The 20,492-nt window shown below is 53.3% G+C and overlaps 2 protein-coding genes across 4 annotated transcripts; one reads left to right on the plus strand and one right to left on the minus strand.

Annotated features, from left to right (window-relative positions):
* The first annotated feature begins 5,371 nt into the window (after window positions 1-5,371).
* On the plus strand, window positions 5,372-10,268 carry TMEM91 (transmembrane protein 91). Of its 3 annotated transcripts, XM_044257378.1 has the most exons (4): window positions 5,640-5,974; window positions 6,901-7,139; window positions 9,322-9,471; window positions 9,960-10,268. In XM_044257378.1, exons 1-4 carry the CDS (start codon window positions 5,962-5,964, stop codon window positions 10,116-10,118), a joined length of 561 nt encoding a protein of 186 aa, XP_044113313.1. In that variant the 5' UTR covers window positions 5,640-5,961; the 3' UTR covers window positions 10,119-10,268. The 3 variants fall into 3 exon arrangements, with proteins under 3 accessions (XP_044113314.1, XP_044113313.1, XP_044113312.1); XM_044257379.1 differs by lacking the exons at window positions 5,640-5,974; window positions 9,960-10,268 and adding an exon at window positions 5,372-5,462 and having other exon boundaries at window positions 9,322-9,951; XM_044257377.1 differs by lacking the exon at window positions 9,960-10,268 and having other exon boundaries at window positions 9,322-9,951.
* Window positions 10,269-12,010: 1,742 nt separating this feature from the next.
* Window positions 12,011-20,263, minus strand: EXOSC5 (exosome component 5). Its single transcript, XM_044257376.1, has 6 exons — window positions 20,036-20,263; window positions 16,043-16,156; window positions 15,439-15,560; window positions 14,105-14,245; window positions 12,882-12,971; window positions 12,011-12,182 (listed from the first exon to the last, which is right to left on the minus strand). The coding sequence occupies exons 1-6, from the start codon at window positions 20,169-20,171 to the stop codon at window positions 12,090-12,092; spliced, it is 696 nt and encodes a 231-aa protein (XP_044113311.1). The 5' UTR covers window positions 20,172-20,263; the 3' UTR covers window positions 12,011-12,089.
* Window positions 20,264-20,492: the final 229 nt, after the last annotated feature.

Genomic DNA, 20,492 nt, shown 5'->3' on the forward strand with positions numbered 1-20,492 from the left:
GACTGGGAGAGGGACAGAGAGAGAGAGAGAGAATCCCAGGCCAGTTTCGTGCGGAGTGAGGAGCCAGAGGACCCTGAGATCATGACCTGAGTCATGAGTCAGACCCAAGAGCCAAAGGCTTAACCTACTTGCCACCCAGGCAACCGCCCCGCCCCCCCCACCACAGTGCTCCTTCTTAAATATTTTCTCTTTAATTGGTTTTTTCCCTACTGATTGATATTAGTGATTACAAAAATTGTTCCCAGGTCAACCGCCTGGATTCAAGCCTTGGCTCGGCCCCTTTTGTGTGACCAATAACCTCTTTGCACTTTGGTTTTCTTTTCTGTAACGTGAGGACAAATGATAGGACCCACCATGTTGGACTGTTGTCAGGATTGGATGATTTAATATCATCTAAGCTGTTTTAAACTATGCCCGCAGATTCGATTCTTTTCTTTTCTTTCTTTCTTTTTTTTTTTAAGTAAGTGCTGTGCCCAACTGTGGGGCTCAGACTCATGGCCTGGAGATCAAGAGTGGCATGCCCTTGAGGTGCCTGGTTGGCTCAGTGGGTTAAAGCCTCTGCTTTCAGGTCAGGTCAAGATCCTGGGGTCCTGGGATAGAGCCCCGCATCCAGCTCTCTGCTCAGCGGGAAGCCTGCCCCCCCCCACTTGTGATCTCTCTCTCTCTGTCAAAAAAAAAAAAAAAAAGAGTGGCATGCCCTTCCGACTGAGCCCGCCAGGCACCCCTATCCACAGGCTCTTTGATATGCGTTTTATTATTATTTTTTAAATTACTCTTATTATTATTTTAGTTTTTATTTCTTTAATCTCCACACCCAAGGTGGGGCCTGAACTCAGTCCTGAGATCAAGAATCTCATGCACTTATTTGTGGAGCATAACAAATAGCATGGAGGACAAGGGGCGTTAGAGAGGAGTAGGGAATTTGGGTAAATTGGAAGGGGAGGTGAACCATGAGAGACTATGGACTCTGAAAAACAATCTGAGGGGTTTGAAGTGGCGGGGAGTGGGAGGTTGGGGTACCAGGTGGTGGGTATTATAGAGGGCACGGCTTGCATGGAGCACTGGGTGTGGTGAAAAAATAATGAATAATGTTTTTCTGAAAATAAATAAATTGGGAAAAAAAAAAAAAAAAGAATCTCGTGCTCCAGGGGGCGCCTGGGTGGCTCAGTGGGTTAATCCTCTGCCTTCGGCTCAGGTCATGATCTCATTTTGTTGGTGATGTTGTTACTGAAATGGAATATTTCACATCTCTTTTTTTAAAAAAAACAAGGATATTTTACATTTTTTTTCAAGAAGCAAACTGAATATTTAACTACTTGGTATTTTTTTTTTTCCTGTGGTAAAAGATATATAACGTAGGTGTTATGTTTTAGCCATTTTTAAGTGTACAGATCAGTGACATTAAGTCCATTCACATAAATATGCAACCAATCTCTAGAACTCTTTTCATCTTGCAAAACTGAAACTCTGTACCCATGAAAGAAAAACGTCCCTGGGGCCCCCCAGGTGGCTCAGATGGTTAAGCATCCGACTCTTGGTTTCAGCTCAGGTCACGATCTCAGGGTCATGAGATGGAGCGCTGTACTGGGCTCCACACTAGGATTTTCTGTCTCCCTCTTCCTCTGCCCCTCCCACCCCCCACTTCAGCTCCCTCTCTCCCTGTCTAAAGATAAATAAACAAATAAGTAAAAATAAAAAACAACATCTCAAGATGATGCTTTCTGATGGTTGCTAGAGGGAAGGGGAGAGGGGATGGGCAAGCTGAGTGAAGGGAAGTGGGAGGAGGAGGCTTTCAGCTGTAGCACGAAGGAGTCGAAGGAGTCGGAGATGGAACGTGCAGAAGAGGGAGTATGGTCAGTGATACTGTAACAGCACCTGTAGTGACACCTGTAGTGAGCATAGCATAAGGTTTAGGGCGCTTGGGTCACTATGTTAATACCTGAAACTAATGTAACACTGTGTCAACTATACTTAAAAAACAAACAATAAACACTAAACTAAAAACAAACAGGGGTGCCTGGCTGTCTCAGTGGAGCTTGTGACCTTCTATCTCAGCATCATGTCTTGAAGCCCCACATTGGGCTTACTTAAAAATAAAATAAAATAACATAAAAATAAATAAAAACAGGGACGCCTGGGTGGCTCAGTTGGTTAAGCCGCTGCCTTCGGCTCAGGTCATGATCCCAGGGTCCTGGGATCGAGTCCCGCATCAGGCTCCTTGCTCAGTGGGGAGCCTGCTTCTCTCTCTGCCTCTGCCTGCTGCTCTGCCTGCTTGTGTTCTCCCTCTCTCTCTCTGACAAATAAATAAATAAATAATATAAGAAATAAATAAATAAATAAATAAAAACACACAAGCTATAAACAAAAACCAACACCCCACCCTCGTCTTTCCAGTCCTGGCAACAGCCATTCTACTTTCTGTCTCTATTCCTAGAACTGTCTGGATGCCTCGCAGGGGTAGAATGGTTCAGCTCTCCTTTTATAATGTCCTCAGGGTAGTCCATATTGTCGCGTGCATCACAGTCTTCCCCTTTTTTGTTTTTTTAATTATTTATTTTTAAAGATTTTATTTATTTATTTGACAGAGGGAGAGAGATCACAAGTAGGCAGAGCATCAGGCAGAGAGAGGAGGGGAAGCAGGTTCCCCGCAGAGCAGAGAGCCGGATATGGGGCTCCATCCCAGGACCCTGAGATCATGACCTGGGCCAAAGGCAGAGGCTTAACCCACTGAGCCACCCAGGCACCCCTATTTAATTAATTTTTTAAAAGGAGTTTCCATGGGATGCCTGGGTGGCTCAGTTGGTTAAGCAGCTGCCTTCGGCTCAGGTCATGATCTCAGCATCCTGGGATCGAGTCCCACATCAGGCTCCTTGCTCGGCAGGGAGCCTGCTTCTCCCTCTGCCTCTGCCTGCCTCTCTGTCTGCCTGTGCTCGCTCTCTCTCCCTCTCTCTGACAAATAAATAAATAAAATCTTTAAAAAAAAAAAAAAAAGGAGTTTCCATGCCCATCATGGGGCTTGACCTCACAACCCTGAGATCAAGAGTCGCTCACTTTATTGACTGAGCTGGCCAGGCACCCCTGAATTTTCTTCCTCCTTTTTTTTTTCCCCAAAGATTTTATTTATTTATTTGACAGAGAGAGAGATCACAAGTAGGCATAGAGGCAGGCAGCGAGAGAGAGAGAGAGAGAGAGAGAGCGAGCTCAGGAAGCAGGCTCCCTGCTGAGCAGAGAGCCCGATGCGGGGCTTGATCCCAGGACGCTGGGATCACGGCCTGAGCCGAAAGCAGAGGCTTTAACCCACTTAGCCACCCAGGTGCCCCTTCTTGCTCTTTTTTAAGGCTGAATTATAAATAGATACCCCATTTTCTTCATCCAGACACCTGCTGATGAACCCTAGGATTGCTTCCATCTTTCTGGCTATGGTGAACAACGTTGCTAAGAACATGGACCTCTTCAAGACCCTGCTTTCAGTTCTTCGGGGTAAGTACCCAGAAGTAGAACTGCTGGCTCATATGGTAACTCTGTTTCTAATTTTCAGAGGAACTGCCATACCGTTTTCCATAGCAACTGTAGGTATTGTTTTAGATCTTGCTTTTTTCCCCTCAGTGATACATCTTCGAAAGTTCCCCAGGTCAGTCTGTAGAGACTCACTTTTTTTTTTTTTAACTGTTTTGAAGTATAATCTCGATACAGAAAAGGGACATAAATCATAAGTGAACAATGGGATTAAATTCCAGAAACTGAACACACCTGATAATCACAAGTGAGCTCAAGAGAAGAATATGATGACCTTTCCCCAGAGTGCCCCAAAGGCCCGAGGGTAACTACTCACTGGGCCTCTACCAACACGGCTTAATTTTGCCTGCTTTTGAATTTTATATAAATGAAATCACACTGTTTAAGTATTGTTTTGTGTCTCCCATCTTTTGCTCAGCATTTCAGTTGTGTGCCTCATCCACACTGTTGCACGTGGCTGTAGATCTTTCCTTTTCTTTGCTGCGTAGTTTCCTTGGTGTGAAGATGCTACGACTTATTTACCCGCAGGAAATCTTATTTATTTATTGCAGGAAATCTGCTTTGTGGTAGACATACATTCACGTCTGGTTGGAGTGGAATTTCTGGGCCGTAGGATATGCCAAGTGATAGTAGAAAGTGCTCCAAGATTTGGTGGAAAACAGGCTGGTGGGAATTCATGCTCCCCCGCCCTCATTTCCTATAAATATGTATTGAAGGGCGACTTTGTGCCAGGCACTGTTCTAGGCCCTGAGGCACAGCAGCGAACAAAGGAGATCAGATCAAATCTCAGCCCTCCTGAAGCTGATACTGATGGGGGAGAGGATTCACACTACCAGCGACAGAAATATGGAATATGTTTCGTAGTGATAAGCTGTATGAAAAAAAGAACCAGAGCCAAGTTAAGGAGCTAGTGACAGGTTATCTCTCCCAGATAAAGCAACCTGGCTCCAGGTCCCTCTCATCTGCCCTCCGGTGGGTCTCCCCGCCTGTCGTCTGCCAGAAACCCTGGCTGAGCCAAGTGCACTTGCAGACACCATCTGTTCTCCCCAGGAGTGGGGCCCGTGCCAACTCCAGCGTCTGGACTCTTGGCACAGAGCCCTGGAGCCCTGGAGCCCCGGAGCAAGGGAACCCTGGCCAGCCCCACATCAGGAGAGGAATCCTCCAGTTTGGCTGACTGGGATGGGTAAGATGGAGGGCCTCTGGGAGGGAGAAGCCTGTGCAAGCCTGCTGGGCTCCCTGAGGGAGAGGGTGAGGAAGGTCCCTATTCAGACTGATGGAGCCAGCAGTGAATAATGATATTCACAAACATCATCAAATATATTTCAGGCGCCTGCCTTGCCAGGCTTCAGGGAATGTGGAACATTGGTTATTGCTCTGTGTATGTGATCACATCTACATCCAAGAGGAAGGGAGCGTGGCGCCCATTTGACAGATGAAAGAGGGTTCAGAGAGGTGATTATCCAGAGGTAGGGCCTGTGTGGGTCCCAACACTGACTGATGACCCGGGCTCGTACCACCTGTACCCAGCACATCACCCTATCCCCGGTCCACTCCCTCCTCGGCCTCCGAAGCTCCCACCCCACCTTCTGCCCCCGCCCCCTCCCCCACTCCTGCCTCCTCCCCTTCCCTCGGGCCAGCAACGAATGCAGCCCCGGGGTGCAGTCTGCCGGTCTTAGCACCAGTCGTTTACCTCGGGCAAGCGAGCACACGCCTCTGAACCTCACTTTATCTGTGAAACAGAGACAGAAAGAGAGCTGCCGAGAAGAATCGATGCGATGCTGACTTTAGAGCGTCTCAGGCAGCGGCCAGGGGTCGGGGCTTAGTCCGCGCTTAGTGAACGGGCAGCGTGCGCCCCGGCAAGTCCCCGGCCTCTCTGCGCCTGTTTCCCAGCTGCGAGCCACACAGGACAGTGCATGACGGGGCCTCTTCGGCAGTGCTGAGGAATCGTGTGCGTGCCCGTGCACAGCGCTCAGACCACTGCACCCAGTTAGCCGCCGTTGCTGTTATTAGTATTGGGCAAGCAGAGTGGCGGGTGTGGAGGCGGGGCCGAGCCAGGAAGGCCCTGGAGAATCGGGGGCGCCCCCTCCTCCGCCCCGCTGCTCTTGGGCCTGGGCTGGGGTGGGGGGACGGTCAGGGTCCGCAGTCCTCGGAGCCCCACGCTGGCTCCCGCACACTTGGGGTAGCAAGGTTTCAGCGCTGGGCACTGACGTCGGCCTTCAAGGCCCCCACCCGGGCCGCGGCGGAGGGCGGAGCCGGGAGCCCGCCGCCCCGCCCCCATCCCCGCCCCCGCGCGCTGCGGGCCTGGGGCGTGGAGAGGGGAGCTCAGCGGAAAACGCAGACCCCGCGCCCCCAGGCCCGGGGTCCCGGGGAGTTGAGTTCCTCGGTCACCTGCGGGCCGCAGGGTCGGGGCGGGTGTCGGTGCAGGGTCCCAGGAAGTCCCGACATATGGCTGTGGGCGGTGAGTGAGGGGCACAGGTGGGCGGCACGGCCCCTCCACTGGCTCCTAGTATTGGGGATGGGGAGGCAAGCCCTTGGTGAGGAGATCGGCTCCAGCCAGGTTTGGAATGAGGCTTGGGAGGCCCCACGGGAAGGGGGGGGATCGTGGGGTGGCAACATTCCTTGTGTTTGAGCATGTGTGAGTGTGGTGGGTTGGGGCTGTTATGGGGGAATGGTGCAGAGGTGGGTTCTGGTAAAGCAGGAGGCGTAGGGGAGCAGGTGGGGGTGCAGGCAGTTGTGTACCGGGGTGCATCTGGGTGGGGTAGGGGAGGGATGCGTAGACCTGGTGTTTGGGGCAGGTATGCAAGGAAAGTAAGTGATGGGAACAAGGGAGAGTGGAGTGCATGCATGGGAAGCCTGTTCTTATGTGTACAAATAGGGGATCTGATGCTGGGAGGATTCGGGGTGTGCAAGGAGTCATTCAGAATGAGTGTGTAATAAGGTTGGGGGCTCCAGAGGGAGCTGATGTTGTTCAGGGCAAGTTTGCAAGGAGCCCTTTGGGAAATGAGTGACTGGAGGTGGGGTTTGGGCTTGCCTGGTTGAGTATGTGCAGCCGTGGACGTGGGTATTCAGGGTGCAGACTTGACACAGGGTATGTGTAGTTCATGGGGCAAGTAAGTGTGCAAGGTGTGGTTTGGAATAAGTGTGCTACAGGTATGTGGTTTTGCCTCAGGAGACAGAATCCCAGAATTGAATGTCTAGACCCCGCGAATTCTCTTCACAGCTTGGCCCTCTTTTATTCTGTGGGCCTCAGTTTTAGTCTCTGGCAAACGAGTCTGAGGGTCAGTGAACTAACTAGCATCTTCCAGCAATCTCTCTAGAGTCAGGAGTCAGGGGAAAGATGGTGAGACTTTTAGAACACGTCTTTTTTCTTTCCTCTACCTCCAGGAAACCCGTCTGGGAGCCTCTCCCCAGCCATGGACAGCCCCAGTCTTCGAGAGCTCCAACAGCCTCTGCTGGCGGGCGTGGGCTGTGGGTCCCCCATCCAGAAGCCTGGGGAACCTCAGATGGGGCCTCCCTTTCGAGAGACAGCCTTTGCGGAGTCCCTGGGGGGTTGGCACTTCCTACCATCACCTCTTCCTTCTGTGAGCGCTGGTCTTGGGGAGCTGGGAACCCCTGACCTGGAGGTAGGAGCAGCAGGCCTTAGTGGGATCTGGGGGAAGGGGCTGGAGGTGAGTGAACGGGGCTCTGGTGAACCCCAGGTAGGTTGAAGGCTGGGGTATCTACCTTCGGCCTGGAGTCTCACTTCCCAACTGTGTGGGGACTTCCTAGATGTCCAGTGGTGGTTTTGCCTGTTCTGTGCCTCTCCTGGTTTCTTCACTCTTTTCTGCCCAGATTTGTCACTCATCTTTCTTCCCGCACCTTTGGCTTCCTGTCTTCAGTCTGATTTCTGGCTCCTCTGTTCTCTGTCTTTCCACCTCTCTCTCTGTGTTGCTCCTGCTTTTTTTTTCTTCCAAATTATTGTGTTAACTTGGATAATTTCTTGTTCCTTGTATACACTGTGAAGTTTGTCATAATTATTTATTTATTTTTATAAAAGATTCTAAGTAATCTCTACACCCAGTGTGGGGCTCAAACTCACGGCCCCGAGATCATGAGTTGCACGCTCCATGGGCTGAGGCAGCCAGACTCCCCCCACTCGTCTTTTATTTCTTACACGTGGTTTTCCGGTTACTATTCCTGCACAAAAAATCACCCCAAAACTCAGTTGCTTAAAACAGCAACAATCATTATGGCTCATGGTTTCCATGGGCCAGGAATCTGGGAGGGCCTGGTTTGGGCGGTTCTGCCTCAGGGTCTTTCATGAGGCTGCGGTCAGCCGGTGGCTGGAGCTGGAACAGTCCGGGGGCTGAAGGAGCTGGGGGCTGGGTGGGTGTCTCTCTCTTAATGTAGTCTTGGGGCTTCTGCCTGAGGCTCCCCTCATGGGCTGGTTTGGGCCTCCTCACAACATGGCAGATGCAGCATGGTCCACATCCTTCTGTCCCTCCAGCCTCCAGCACAAGTGCTTTGGCGAGGCAGAAACTGCCTCACCTTTTCTGACTTCTGCTCGGAAGTCATGTGGCATTACTTCCACCACATTCTACCAATTATGAGTGAGTCAGCCTGCCCAGACTCAGGGAGAGGGGACACAGACCTCACCCCTTGGTGGCAAGAGTATATCAGTCACACTGTGAGAGGAGCATGTGGGATGAGAGATGGTCGTGGCCATTTTTGGAAACACCGTCTGCCATAGCGAGACATTTAGGGGCACCTTGACATCGTTCTGTGTCTGATAATTCCATTCTTTGTAGATTTGGAGGGAGGGCCTTATTATTTCTGGTCTTTTAGGGTTTCTTGTGTACCTGGTTATTTTTGGACTGTATGCTGGTCATCACAGTTGAAAAGCTATTTTTAGGAAAAATTATTGTGAGACCTAGACTGAAGGTATGTACCTTTCTCTGAGAGGAGTTGGTTTGCTTGCCAGCTGCCTGTGGGCACTACCGGTTGTTAGAGATCACTTTTCATCTTGTTCACGGTTGGGTTGAGAGGTTATTTTTCTGGGATTGGCAGTTGGCTTCAGGGCAAAAGAGGCCTTTTCTGTTTGTTTGACCTCTCTGCTAACTTGGATTTTAATTGCAGTTTGGGCCTTATAAGAATTGCTTAAAATCCTATGAGCTGTTTAACACAAGATTTAAAAAAATTTTTTTTTTAATCTAGAATTAGTTTTGAGCTGGTAGGTTTCTCCTAGAAACGTAGACACCCAGAGCCATCTCTCTTGGACTCCAACTTTTTGCCAGTTCCTGTCCCCGTTGGTGTCTGCCTCCACTCTTTTTTTTTTTTTTTTAAAGATTTTATTCATTTATTTGACACAGAGAGAAAGATCACAAGTAGGCAGAGAGGCAGGCAGAGAGAGAGGGGGAAGCAGGCCCTCTGCCAAGCAGAGAGCCCGATGCGGGATTTGATCCCAGGATCCTGAGATCATGACCTGAGGTGAAGGCAGAGGCTCAACCCACTGAGCCACCCAGGCATCCCATCTCCCTCCACTCGTAACTCTGAAATTGTACTACCATGATGGGACCTGTGGAGTCTTTGAAATTGAACACAAAACTCTGGGTGTGGGTGGGGGTTCTTCTCTGGAGAGAGGATATACAGCTTCCCCTCAAGGGGATCCAGGCTGTAGAAAGTTAAGAGCCTATCTTCTGGAATGTTTTCTTCTTTTTGGTGCTTCTGGGGAGGCCCTGGTATTGGTCTTTGGGGGTAATGGGGAGCAGAGTGGTGGGGCACGGAAGGTGGGTGGAGAAGCCCACTCAGGCCCTTTCCTACCCACAGGACCCATCATCCAGCGACAGCGACTCGGACTGGGACAGGGGCAGCCTTCTCTCCCCGCTCCTACCCCACGACCACCTCGGGCTGGCTGTCTTCTCCATGCTCTGCTGTTTCTGGCCTGTGGGCATTGCAGCCTTCTGCCTGGCCCAGAAGGTCAGTCTGTGGGTAGGGCTGGATCTAAGGGGAAAGTGTATTCAGAACAAAACAGAAGTGCTATGCCTTGGTGGGGGGCAAAAGTGGAGAGAAGGACCTGCACAGAAACATGGAAAGGTAAAACTAGTGTTTCAGAGTGGAAGCCCAGAGCGGTGGTTAGGAACCTGGGCTCAAATTCCTAGGCCTGACGCACTCCGTTAATACTTTTGGGCAAGCCACTTAACCTCCCTGGGCCTCATTTTCCTCACCTGTAAAACGGGAATAATTCTTACCTCTGGGTCATCGTGAGGTTCAGAGGAGTTCAAATGGTGGCACCGAGTGAGAGGTCTATTTCTATTAGCCACTTGGGCACCCCTGTGCGTGGACCACAGTGGCTGCTCCCTGTTTTTGGAATCTCTGAATGAGCCTGTGGGGGCGGGTCCAGGGCAAGGGTCTGGGGTTGCAGGCCGCAGGGATGCCTGAGTCACCGCTGCCCAACGCCTCCACAGACCAACAAGGCTTGGGCCAAGGGTGACGTCCAGGGGGCAGGGGCTGCCTCCCGCCGAGCCTTCCTGCTGGGGGTCCTCGCCGTCGGGCTGGGCGTGTGCACATATGCGGCTGCCTTGGTGACCCTGGCCGCCTACCTGGCCTCCCGAGAGCCGCCCTAGTTGCCCCTGCGGCCCCCACTGTGAATCAGGGGCCAGGACCCGGGCGCGCCGCTGGCAACGTGGAGAATCCGGGTGGATGAGGCGGCAGCAGCGGCAGAACCCTCCTTCCTGGCCACCGCAGTGTGAGATTAAACTCCAGACACTCTCGAAGCCAAACCTCTGTGTGTGTGTATTGAAGTGGGTGGGGGGGAAGGAGGGAGCTTGGGGAGACCAGGAAGGGACACGCGACCAGTGACAACAGGCTATCCCCAGAGAACTTGGAGCTGGAAAAGGGTGAATCCGTGGGGCAGAGGGTTCCCAAATTGCAGAATGTTCTTGCACTGTGGCCTGTGGAGAATTACCCCAGGTTCCAAGAGTTTACTTCTCCTTAGCTCTGCAACCTTGGCCCAAGTGACTTCTCTTTGAGCCTGTTTTCCCTTCTCCAAAATGGGACTTTCTCCACCCCTGGGGAGGATCAGATGGGTGACACCTGTGAAGGGCAGTGTCCCTCTGAACTCTTCCCACGGCTGGCGGCAGAAACCGGACTTGGGCTCAGATGAAATGAGCAGTCTGGTCTCTCCATCTCTTGCCCTCTTTTCCTGTCGGCCTCATTCTGTGCAGGCTTCTGGGGGAGAAAAATGGCCCCAGGAGCTGAGGTACCCCATGGAAATCAGACGGCTGGCCGGAGACCAGAAAGGCTGGAGCTTATAGGTATTGGGGTGCTAGCCCCCGACAGACAGACCCTGAGAGCTCCCCAGAGGCACCGGAGTGCTCACAGAGCAGGCCTGAGAGATGACCGAGTAATGGCGTGACAGGCGGCTTAGCTGTTTAATGCCACTCCGTTGATCTTAACTAGAAGAAAACACTTTCTCATCGGGTGTTCTCCTGAGTCTCACGGAGCAGTTTCGAGCTAAAGACTGATGCTTCTCCTCCTTGGTTACTGGGGACGAAAATGACACAGGCTCCAAGGGGCAATTGTGGGAACTGTATGAACTAGTTCAAGCATGTGAAGCACGCAGCAGAGGGCCCGCCAGACATATAATTTTCACCGTAAACCCCCAAACATCAGTGCCCCACAAAATCTGGCGACCACGTGGCCCAGCTATAGGACAGTTACTCCTCAGGCGATGTGCTCATGTTTTTGGCTCCTTCCTGCTAAATACAAGGGTGGGGGAACCCAGTGGTCAAAGGGCAACTAACCCCCGCCCCCATATTTCCATACACCCTGGAGGGTGCTACCACCCACTGAGAAGAAATGGGCCTCAGCCACTTCCGGTTACAAGTGGGGAACCGCAGTCAGGATCGTGCTGGTGTCTCCCCAGACTCCAGGGTTGAGGCCACCCTGCCCCATTACGGACTAGCTGGTGACACGGGGCAGCTCACTGGCTGCTGAGCTGGTTTCTTCAGGTTAGGACAGGAATGACAAGACCCACAAGGCCTCACCACTGTGCCTGTTCTGTCCCTGACCCATCTCGCTGCTCCAGCCGCCATCACGGGAACCCCCGGGGAGCCTTGCTGGTGTTGCACGTCCTGTAGGCCTCCTCCTGGGACTTCCCTTAGATGCACCCCCACATCACCCCACCCCACCCCACCCCCAGCAGACGTCCTCCCCAAACCCCTCCTCCCTGCTTTTTGCTTCCTTCTTAGCGTTCACCACCACCCGACCAACACGGATTTTCTTTCCCCTTCACCCTACTGCTCCTTGAACCCGGGACCTGAGGGGGGCCGTCATTCACCCCGGAGTCTTGCACCCAGCAAGACTGCACAGAGCAGGTGCCCCACAGGTATCTGTTGGACTGGCAGGTGGGGAAGGGAAGAGTTCCCAGGTCAGAAATGCTTTCCTGGGGGGCCAGGGTGGGTCCGTGCCCCAAGGCCCACAAGCTTATCCAGGCACACAGGGACTGAGAGGCGAGGCCGGCTGCTGGTTTATTTTCCACGGAGGTAGTGGGTGGTGGCAGCGGTGGCGGGAAAGGTGCCCTGCCCTGGCTTGTCTCAGCTCTTGGAGTAACGCCTCTGCAGCGATTCCCGGTAGAAGCGGAAGACGTGTTGCGAGGCAGCCTGGGCCGCAGCCAGGCACTGCTGGAGCTGGAGGCGGGGAGAGATCTGGTGGTACTGGGGCCTCCCTGCTCCCGCACCACCCGCCTCCACCAACCCCACAGCCTGCCCTGACCCTGGCTGTTTCCTGAAGCCCCCAGACCTCCTGCTTTCCCTGCAGTGAGGCAAGTGGCCAGGGGATTGTTTCCAAGGCCTGCCTTTCTTCCCCACTTGGTGGGCTCTTTCTGAGAGGCAGAACTGAGAAAAAGGGGAGGACTTCAGGGGTCGAATTCTGGTAGCTCTGGGAGCGTGGACAGGTGGGATCAGGCAACTTGACCCCTGCAAGAGGCCTCAGCCTGGCCCAGCTCCAGCTGGAGATACAGAATTTTTGAGCCACCGGCCCTGTGATGCCAGATCATCTTGGAAGCTGTGGAATCTGGGACGCACCACACATTCCTAGGCTCAGAGGAGAAACAGGTCAAAGTGGTCTGGGAGAGCAGAGCGCCCAACTCTGAGCAGGAGATGCCTCACCTCCTGATCTCAACCTGAGCGCTCTCCTGCTCTGCTCTTGCGACTGGGGCTTCCCTTTCAAATTCCCACAAGGGTTTCTGTGCCTACAACATTTGAAAACGCCTTCTACACACAGAAGGGATATAAGGAAGGGGCTCTCCTTACACCTCCCAGGGCCCTGACAAGACCGCACATCCAGGAGGGAGGGATCTGGTCACCTCATCTGGTCACCCTCAGTACCTCAGCATCGGAGTAGAGCCCCTTGGTGGTGGACATCAGCAGCTTCCGTTCCACGCTGTCAAGCGCCAAGGTCAGGACGGCCCGGGCCTCCTAGGGATGAGGGGTAGGATGCCTAGACTCTTGCATGGGGCAGTCTCAGCGGGTCCCACGAAGGGGACCTGCCCCTCCCCCAGCCTGCAGTCTCTAGGGTATCAGATGTAGGTGTTTCGTCTGTGCATCACCTGCTTCCTGGGGCAGTGCCCTTAGGCCTTCCTTCGGTGGAACTGCTTCCCACCCCCCCCCGATGTCACCTGCATGTTTCCAACAGGGGCTTCCAACGGGGAACAGCTGTACAGCCAGTCACCAGCGGGTACTTCTTGGCTCCCCGCTCCCCTTCCCACCTCTGTCCTATCAGGGCTGAAAGCTGGCAGACTGTTTCCCACACTCCCTGGACTCTCCTGGTTAGGTGTCCCCAATAATCTGGGGGAGAGGCCGAGGGAGGGAGGGCTGCATCCTGTTCTCAGTCTTGACAGAAGCAGGGGCTGTGGCAGTTCCCGCAGTAGCCATGGAGGGGAGGAGGCTGAAGGGGAGGGGAGGAGGCGGTCTCCAGACTTCCACTGCCAGGGCCAAGCCAGGACGCCTTATGAGTGCCCAGACCCAACTGTTGACAGCATCTCCCAACAGCGCAGAGGGCGAGCGCCCTATGGGCCGCTAGCCTCTGAGTATGGCCCTCTCTCCTGTTTGCCCCTTTGGCTCTTCCAACAAGATTCTGACCCACCTCCTGCAGGAAATTCTGTCTGAAATACTTCAGGCGTGTTCAGCTTTCCTGATGGGACTCACCCATCACAGTACAGGGTCAGTATCTGGGAAGAGCCAGAGCCCTGGGCGCTGTGAACTTGAGCTGGCGAGGAAAGCATGGAGTTCTAGGGGCTGGTCCCAGCCTCGGGCAAGATGCTGGCTAGCGAACGGAACCGAACAGAACCAAAACGCATAAGACTGCAGAGAATGAAAAGCCAGATGAGGAAATCCTTATGGTGTTTGAGACCCTGGCTCCAGCCGGACCTCTGTTATATTCCCTTTCCACTTAAGTGGTTCTGAGCTGGGGTTCTAGCATCTGTGCTGATGAACAGACCAGGGCTTGCCAACCAGGACCGACGTGATAGGAGCCAAGTGCTTCAGGGAAGCGAGGCCGAGAGGAGGAGTGTCTGCTCACAGGCATTAACCGCCCCAGCCTTCAGACCTACCTTCTCTTGTTTGGCCGTGGGATCCAGCACAAGGGTCCCGTCCGCGTTCAAAGCGCAGGTGACGCCACAGAAGAGGGCCCGCATGGGCACCCCCGCGTCCACCAACGCCATGCAGGCGGCGTTCAAGCAACAGGCCAGCAGCTTGATGCCACAGGGCGGGGTTAAGAAGCATTCCGTCGATGGGGGTGGCCTGCAGAGCACCCTGTCAGTGCTTGTGGCTGAGTCCACTGACTGATCACAGGGAGGCAGCAGGGCACAGTGCTTCTAAGGGGTTTTGGGACCAAGCAGCCTTGGGCTCCTGACCTGCTCTTGGCACCTCTCAGCTGTGTGAGCTTGAGCAAGTGACTTACTCTCTCTGAGCCTCAACCAGGGGTCCTAATGATACTCAACAGATTTGTCCTAAAGCACATGCCAAGCACCGTTAGGAAACTGAGGGCAGGAGGGGAGGAACCTCCCACAATCACATGGGGAGGTAGTGGAAGGGCCAGGCCTAAAGCCTGGGGACCTGGTGGTAGCCGCCACCAGGTGACAGAGAAAGGAGCAGTCATCTTTAGTGGAGAGGAGTGGCTGTAGTGTGGCGGGGGCAAGTCGGGGCCAGGAGCCAGCCAGCCAGTCCTGCCTCAGTTTCCTCTAGTCTCTGTCCCCAGCCCCATCACAGTGGCTAAGGGTCCAGCTTCAGGGTCAGTCAGTCCCAGCTCCGCCACTGTCCCTCTATTACTTCCCTTCTGGGAAGCCCCTCTAGAAATGCCCAATTCTGGTCCTTGGCCCCAACCTCTCACCAAACCATAGGGATCTTTCTACGCCAGGCTGCTGACCTAACTACTCTGCCTGCTCAGGACGGCCCTAGCATCGCCCCAGGTCAGAGTGGAGGCCATTGGCACAGGCTCTGCAGGCAGTCAGGCCTGGGCTGCAGTTCTGCCAATGCGGCCTTCCAGCTGTGTGACCCTGGGCAAGCGACGTTTCCTCTCAGGGCCTGCTTCCTCACCTCCAACATGGGAGCACAAGAACACCCATCTGCCAGGAGCCTTTGGGCTCTGGGAGCAGATGGCTTGGGCTCAAAGGAATTGACCTACCTGTGCCTTAGTTCCCCATTTGGAACATGGGGATTATAGTGGCACCTGTTTGTTGTGCTGTGAGGATTTAAGTGAGTTAACACAAGTCAGGCACTCAAAGCAGTGCCCGACACGGGGTAAGCGCTCAAGCTGTGTCTGCTGTTCTTCAACAAGTGGGTGACTGTCAAGTGCTTTGAGACCTTATGGGTAACAGAGTGAGGGAGGCCATCAATGAGCTTCTGAAGGACTTCCTGGAGGCGGCAGCCCTGGGGAAAAGGATACAGAGCCAGCATCGCTGACAACCTGCAGCACCACAGTGATGGAGGTGCGGGGGTGCAGTGTTCCCAAGACCACAGCTTCACACGTGTTCCTGATCAGCCGCTCCCGGCTCTTCTCTGCGACGCCTGGGGAAATCAGGGGTGGGGTGGGGTGGGGCTGTCAGCCTCTTCCCTTCCACCTGGCTCACCTTCCTCCATGTGCCCCACCCAAGCCCTCTGGAAAGGGCCTGCCTGTGTCCGCCAGGGTTGGTGCAGGACCCTGCATGGATGACAGAGGATCCCCAGTGGGAAGGGGGCAGGGCCTGACTGATACCCACATCATCCCTTCCCCCTCTGGCATCCAGCAAGGGAGCCTCTTGGGGGAGGAAAACCCCAAAGTTCCCTTGTCCCCCTGCTGCTGCCCACTTCCGTTCCCGTGAACCCAGCCCCAGGAGTGAGGGGGCGAGTAACCTGGTGGAACAACAGGTTAGTGGAAAGGAGGGGAGACGGAGCCAGGAAAGAGGAGGAAGGACAGAGGATGGGGGGAGACACCAAGATCTGGGTTTGGGAGAGAGGACACCGGGGACAGCGGCGAGGAAGAAGCTAGAGATCCTGCTGGGCCTGATTACCAGGCAGCCCGATCTTCGGTCTCAGGATCACCTCCAAGGTGGCCTTGTTGAAGATCTCTTTGCTGACCTTCACCTCAGCTGGTCCGTACACGCCCGCCAGGACCGATGTATCCCCTGGGGAAACAGCAGAGGAGGCCTCAGGCACATTGTGCTTTCCTTGAGGGGTCCCAGTGAAGCGCCAAGCCCCTGTCACTCCCAGTCCAGTCCACCACTTGCTGGCAGTGATTCTCTGAGCATTTGCTGTGCTTCCTTACGTGAAATGGGGATGACAACGGTGCCTCCCTCACGGCATCGTGAGGATTAGGTGAGGTAATCCACGTAAGCCACTGTGGACACTGGCACATGCCCAGCGCATGACCTACTTTAGCTATTGATGACTTGATCAGGAAGTTCTTCCCATGAGCTAACCTTCTTCCCCCTTACTGCACTTGGTCTCGACTCCTTCCAAAGCTTCCTCCAACCTGTCTTCCCTCAGGCTCACGTCCCCCAGCTCTGCAGTAGTCAGGACCTCTAAGAAAGTGAGACATAACCTGGGAGTGGTCCTGAGTGGCATGAACAGCAGCCAGGGAGGTAAGACCTGGGAGTAAAGGCCTAGCTTCTGGGACGCCTGGGGGGCTCAGGTCATGGTCTCAGAGTCCTGGGATCGAGTCCCGCATTGGGCTCCCTGCTCATCAGGGAGTCTGCTTCTCCCCCTCCCTCTGCCTAGTGCTCCCCCTGCTTGTGCTCTTTCTCTCTCTCTGTGTGTCAAATAAATAAAATCTCAAAAAAAAAAAAAAAAAAAAAAGAAGCCTGGCTTCTAGTCCTGTCTGCTTCCTGCTGGCCCTGTAAACTTGGCTGATGGTGCTCACTTCTCCGGGCCTCCATTTTGCCATCTGCAAAATGAAGAGGCTGGACTACACCCGTGGCTTCCAAACCTTTCTCGCCATAAGTCCCAAGATAAAAATAAATTTCATGGGCACCACTCCAAACTCATGCAAACATCTGTATGTGTAAACAGAACAAAGACCTCACTAAACAACTCTTACCATTGCTGCTGACACACTCTGACGCTTTCTACTTTATTCCACGTAATTTACTTTTTACTTAATTACTTAAAAATTTTCTTTAAATGATCTCCACACCCCACGTGAGGCTCGAATTCACCCCCCTGGAATAAAGTCGTACGCACCTTGGACTGACAGAGCCAGCCCGGCGCCCTACTCTATTCCATTAAAAAAGAAAAGAGTACGGAACACAGCAGTGGTTCTCAACTCGGGCCGCACAGTGGAATCACAGGGGAGCATGAGAAGATCCTGACACCCAGCCCTTCCCCCAGGGATCCTAACTCAACTGCTAGGGTGGGGCACAGGTCATTCCAGTGTGCAGCTGGGCCCACAGTCTGCAGTGGGCAACACAGAGTGGGAGCACAGGCTTCTAAACACAGAACACAGAATCCCCACAGTGGTTACAAATGCCTGGGGCGGGGGGTTGGCGGGGGGGGGGGTGGCGGGGAGATACGTGATGACAGCCTTGGCAGGTGCAAGGTGCATTCTGGGACTCTACCTATTTAACAACCCGTGGAGGACATAAGCGGGTGGGACACACTCTCCACAGTCTGCACGGGTCCTGGGGGTTTGGGAGTTTTAAAGCACGGGAGGGGCTACCCTCCTCAATAATTCTGATGTGGAAGAAGCTCCAGGCATGTGAATCGAGCAGCAGAGCTAAGTCTCAGGGAGGACCTGGGAAAGTCCCCAGAATCAGGGCACATTTCCTGGGTTGGGGAGGAGGAGGAGGCTGCAGGGCTTCTCTTTAGCTCCTGGGGAATCTGCCCTCAGAGGGGAACTTAACTACACAGAAAGAGATCCACTTGGTGGTCTTTGTTCTTGTTACTCTGGAGGACCTGCCTGTGGCCCCCATGAACCTAGGCAGACCCTCCCTGTCACGTTCTCACGGACGTGGCTCCTGCAATTCTCTCTTCTCTGGACCCACATCCATCTTCAACTCCTCCCCCATGTACAGCAAAGCTCCGTACAGCAAAGCTCCTAAAGACACATCTCTAACTTGCTTTTTCTTCTCCGCCCCCACCGGAGCAGCTCTTGACAGCGTCAGGGATGACATATGTCCAGACCATCCAGCTACAGCTCTGGAGGACAGATGCAGCTGGTGGGCCCTTACAACACTTCTCCAGGCCCCAGGTCAGTGGCCTCTCTTGGTTTTCCTCCTACCTTCCTGACCGCTCTTCTCTCTTCTCCTAGCTTCTCACAGGTTAGAGGACCAAGGTCGAGTCCTGTGACTTCTCTTTTCCGTCTATGCTCATTTTCTTGTTTTCATCAAGTGATTTCATCCAATGAAATACCATCTACAGTGGGAGAATTCCAAATTGTATGTCCAGATGGGGTCTCTCTTCTGAATTGCAGACTTGTAGGTCCTACTGCCCTTTCCATATGGTCGCTGTGATGTCTACCAGGCCCTGCAAACTTACTGTTCCAAAATAAACTCCTCAGAGTCTCTCAGTACAGCTGATTGAGAAAAAACACCTTGGTGTTATCCCTCTCCTTCCCACATGCCAACACTGAACCATCTGCAGATTTTTATCAGTTTTACTTTCTTTTCTTTTCTTTTTTTTTAAGGTTTTATTTATTTATTTGACAGAGATCACAAGTAGGCAGAGAAGCAGGAAGAGAGAGGGGAGAAAGCAGGCTCCCTGCTGAGCAGAAAGCCTGATGGAGGGCCAAAGGCAGAGGCTTTAACCCACTGAGCCACCAAGGCACCCCATATCAGTTTTACTTTCAATATACACCCCTAATCTCACCATCTCCACTGCTTCTACTCTGGTCTGAGCTACCACCATCTCCCCTTCTTTCTCCCACCTCTGTAGTCAACACCGCAGCCAGAGAGAGTCTTTTAAAATATATTCAGATCATGCCACCACTCTGAGCAAAACTTGGGAGCAGTGGCCCATAGCTCATTCACCAGGCCTCAAATGACATGCCATCCCCATTGGTTCTCCCCAGCCTCCTCATCGCTCCAGCCACACTGTCTCCATACTCTCCCTCAAACACACCAGGAGGGTCCTTCCTTCAGGGTCTTTGTCCTCGCTGTTCTCCATCCTTGGTATGTTTTTCCTCCTGGCATCTTCAGGTTGCTCCCTTACCTTTACCATCTCATCAAGGCTTTTCCTGACCATCCTGCTGATGGTTAACCCTCTCTGGCAGGTCCTATTTCCCTTCCCTACTATATTTTTCTCCATAGCGATTTCCTGTATATTTTACTTAGTTATCTTTGGTCTGTCTCCCTGACCAAAACATAAAATGTTAGGTCAGGAATTTAAAAAAAATATATATTTTTTTATCAATGTATTCCTAGTGTCCAGAACAGTACTTAGCACAAATACATGTGTGTTCAATGAAGAAACTAATGAAAACAGGTTTTGTACGTGGGTAGAAGATAATACCCCTAGTGAGGAAACTGAAGCATTTATGGGGGCAAGCATTAGGCCTATTTCCAGAGGAATACTTACCTGGGTCAGGGAGTTGAGTCTAATTTGAGATGTATATGGCTAGGGGAAGGGGATATTTACCCAGCAGGTTAAGACCTGCCCCAAACTCCATATGAGAGGCTCATACGGAGAGATGTGTTTCACAGTCAAAGTGATATTTACCCCACTGGTCGGGAGGAAGGGGGACATCACTCTCAAATCTGGAAGTATTTACTTGGGGAGAAGACATCCTACCGTCCAGAGAGTAATGAGGCCGGTAGTGGTGATCTGCCCCTCTTCCAACCAAGTATTTGCGAGGGTGGGGATATCGACTGTCTCTCCTGTAGTCGGGAGGGAGACAGAACATTATTCCGGCATATCCGGTAGTATCTCCCGGGGTAAAAGAAACTGTACCAGTCTAGGAGGGACATTTATCAGCTGGTGGCACTCCTTTCCATGATGCACTGTGACCTTCTAGAACAAATACAACGTGGCGAACCTGGCCCGGGCACTATTTACCTAGGTTAAGTTCTTACCTTGCAGGAAAGAGGCAGAGCCATCAGGCCGAGACAGAAGGTTCTGTTCACAAGCAAAGTGCCGGAGGCTGCAGCTCGGGCCCCGTGGGCCGGACTCTGTCGCGGACTCTGTGCGGATCTTGGCGTCAGCCTGCATCGCCCCCTCCACCGCCCCAGACCCCACGTGCAGCCGGGGACTCCCGCTTCCGCCCTAAAGCGCGCCTTTGCGTTCAGGCTGCGTATCCACTGCGCACGCGCCGCTCCGGTTGCCAGGACCCGCGCGCGCACGTGGCTCCGCGTTTACTAACAATCTGGCTCCTCCCACTCCCGCCCCGCAAGTCCAGGAATGCCATTGGAGAGTAAAGAAGAGGGGGCGGGCATTGGCGTGGGCTCATCCTACCCGAGGCCCCGGGCCCTAAAGCCCTGGGGCTCCGGTCAGGTTGTCCTCCTCTTTGCCTGTTCTAGAAACAACTAAGAT

This window comes from Neovison vison, chromosome 7, assembly GCF_020171115.1.
Source record: "Neovison vison isolate M4711 chromosome 7, ASM_NN_V1, whole genome shotgun sequence".
Classification (NCBI taxonomy): Eukaryota; Metazoa; Chordata; class Mammalia; order Carnivora; family Mustelidae; genus Neogale; species Neogale vison.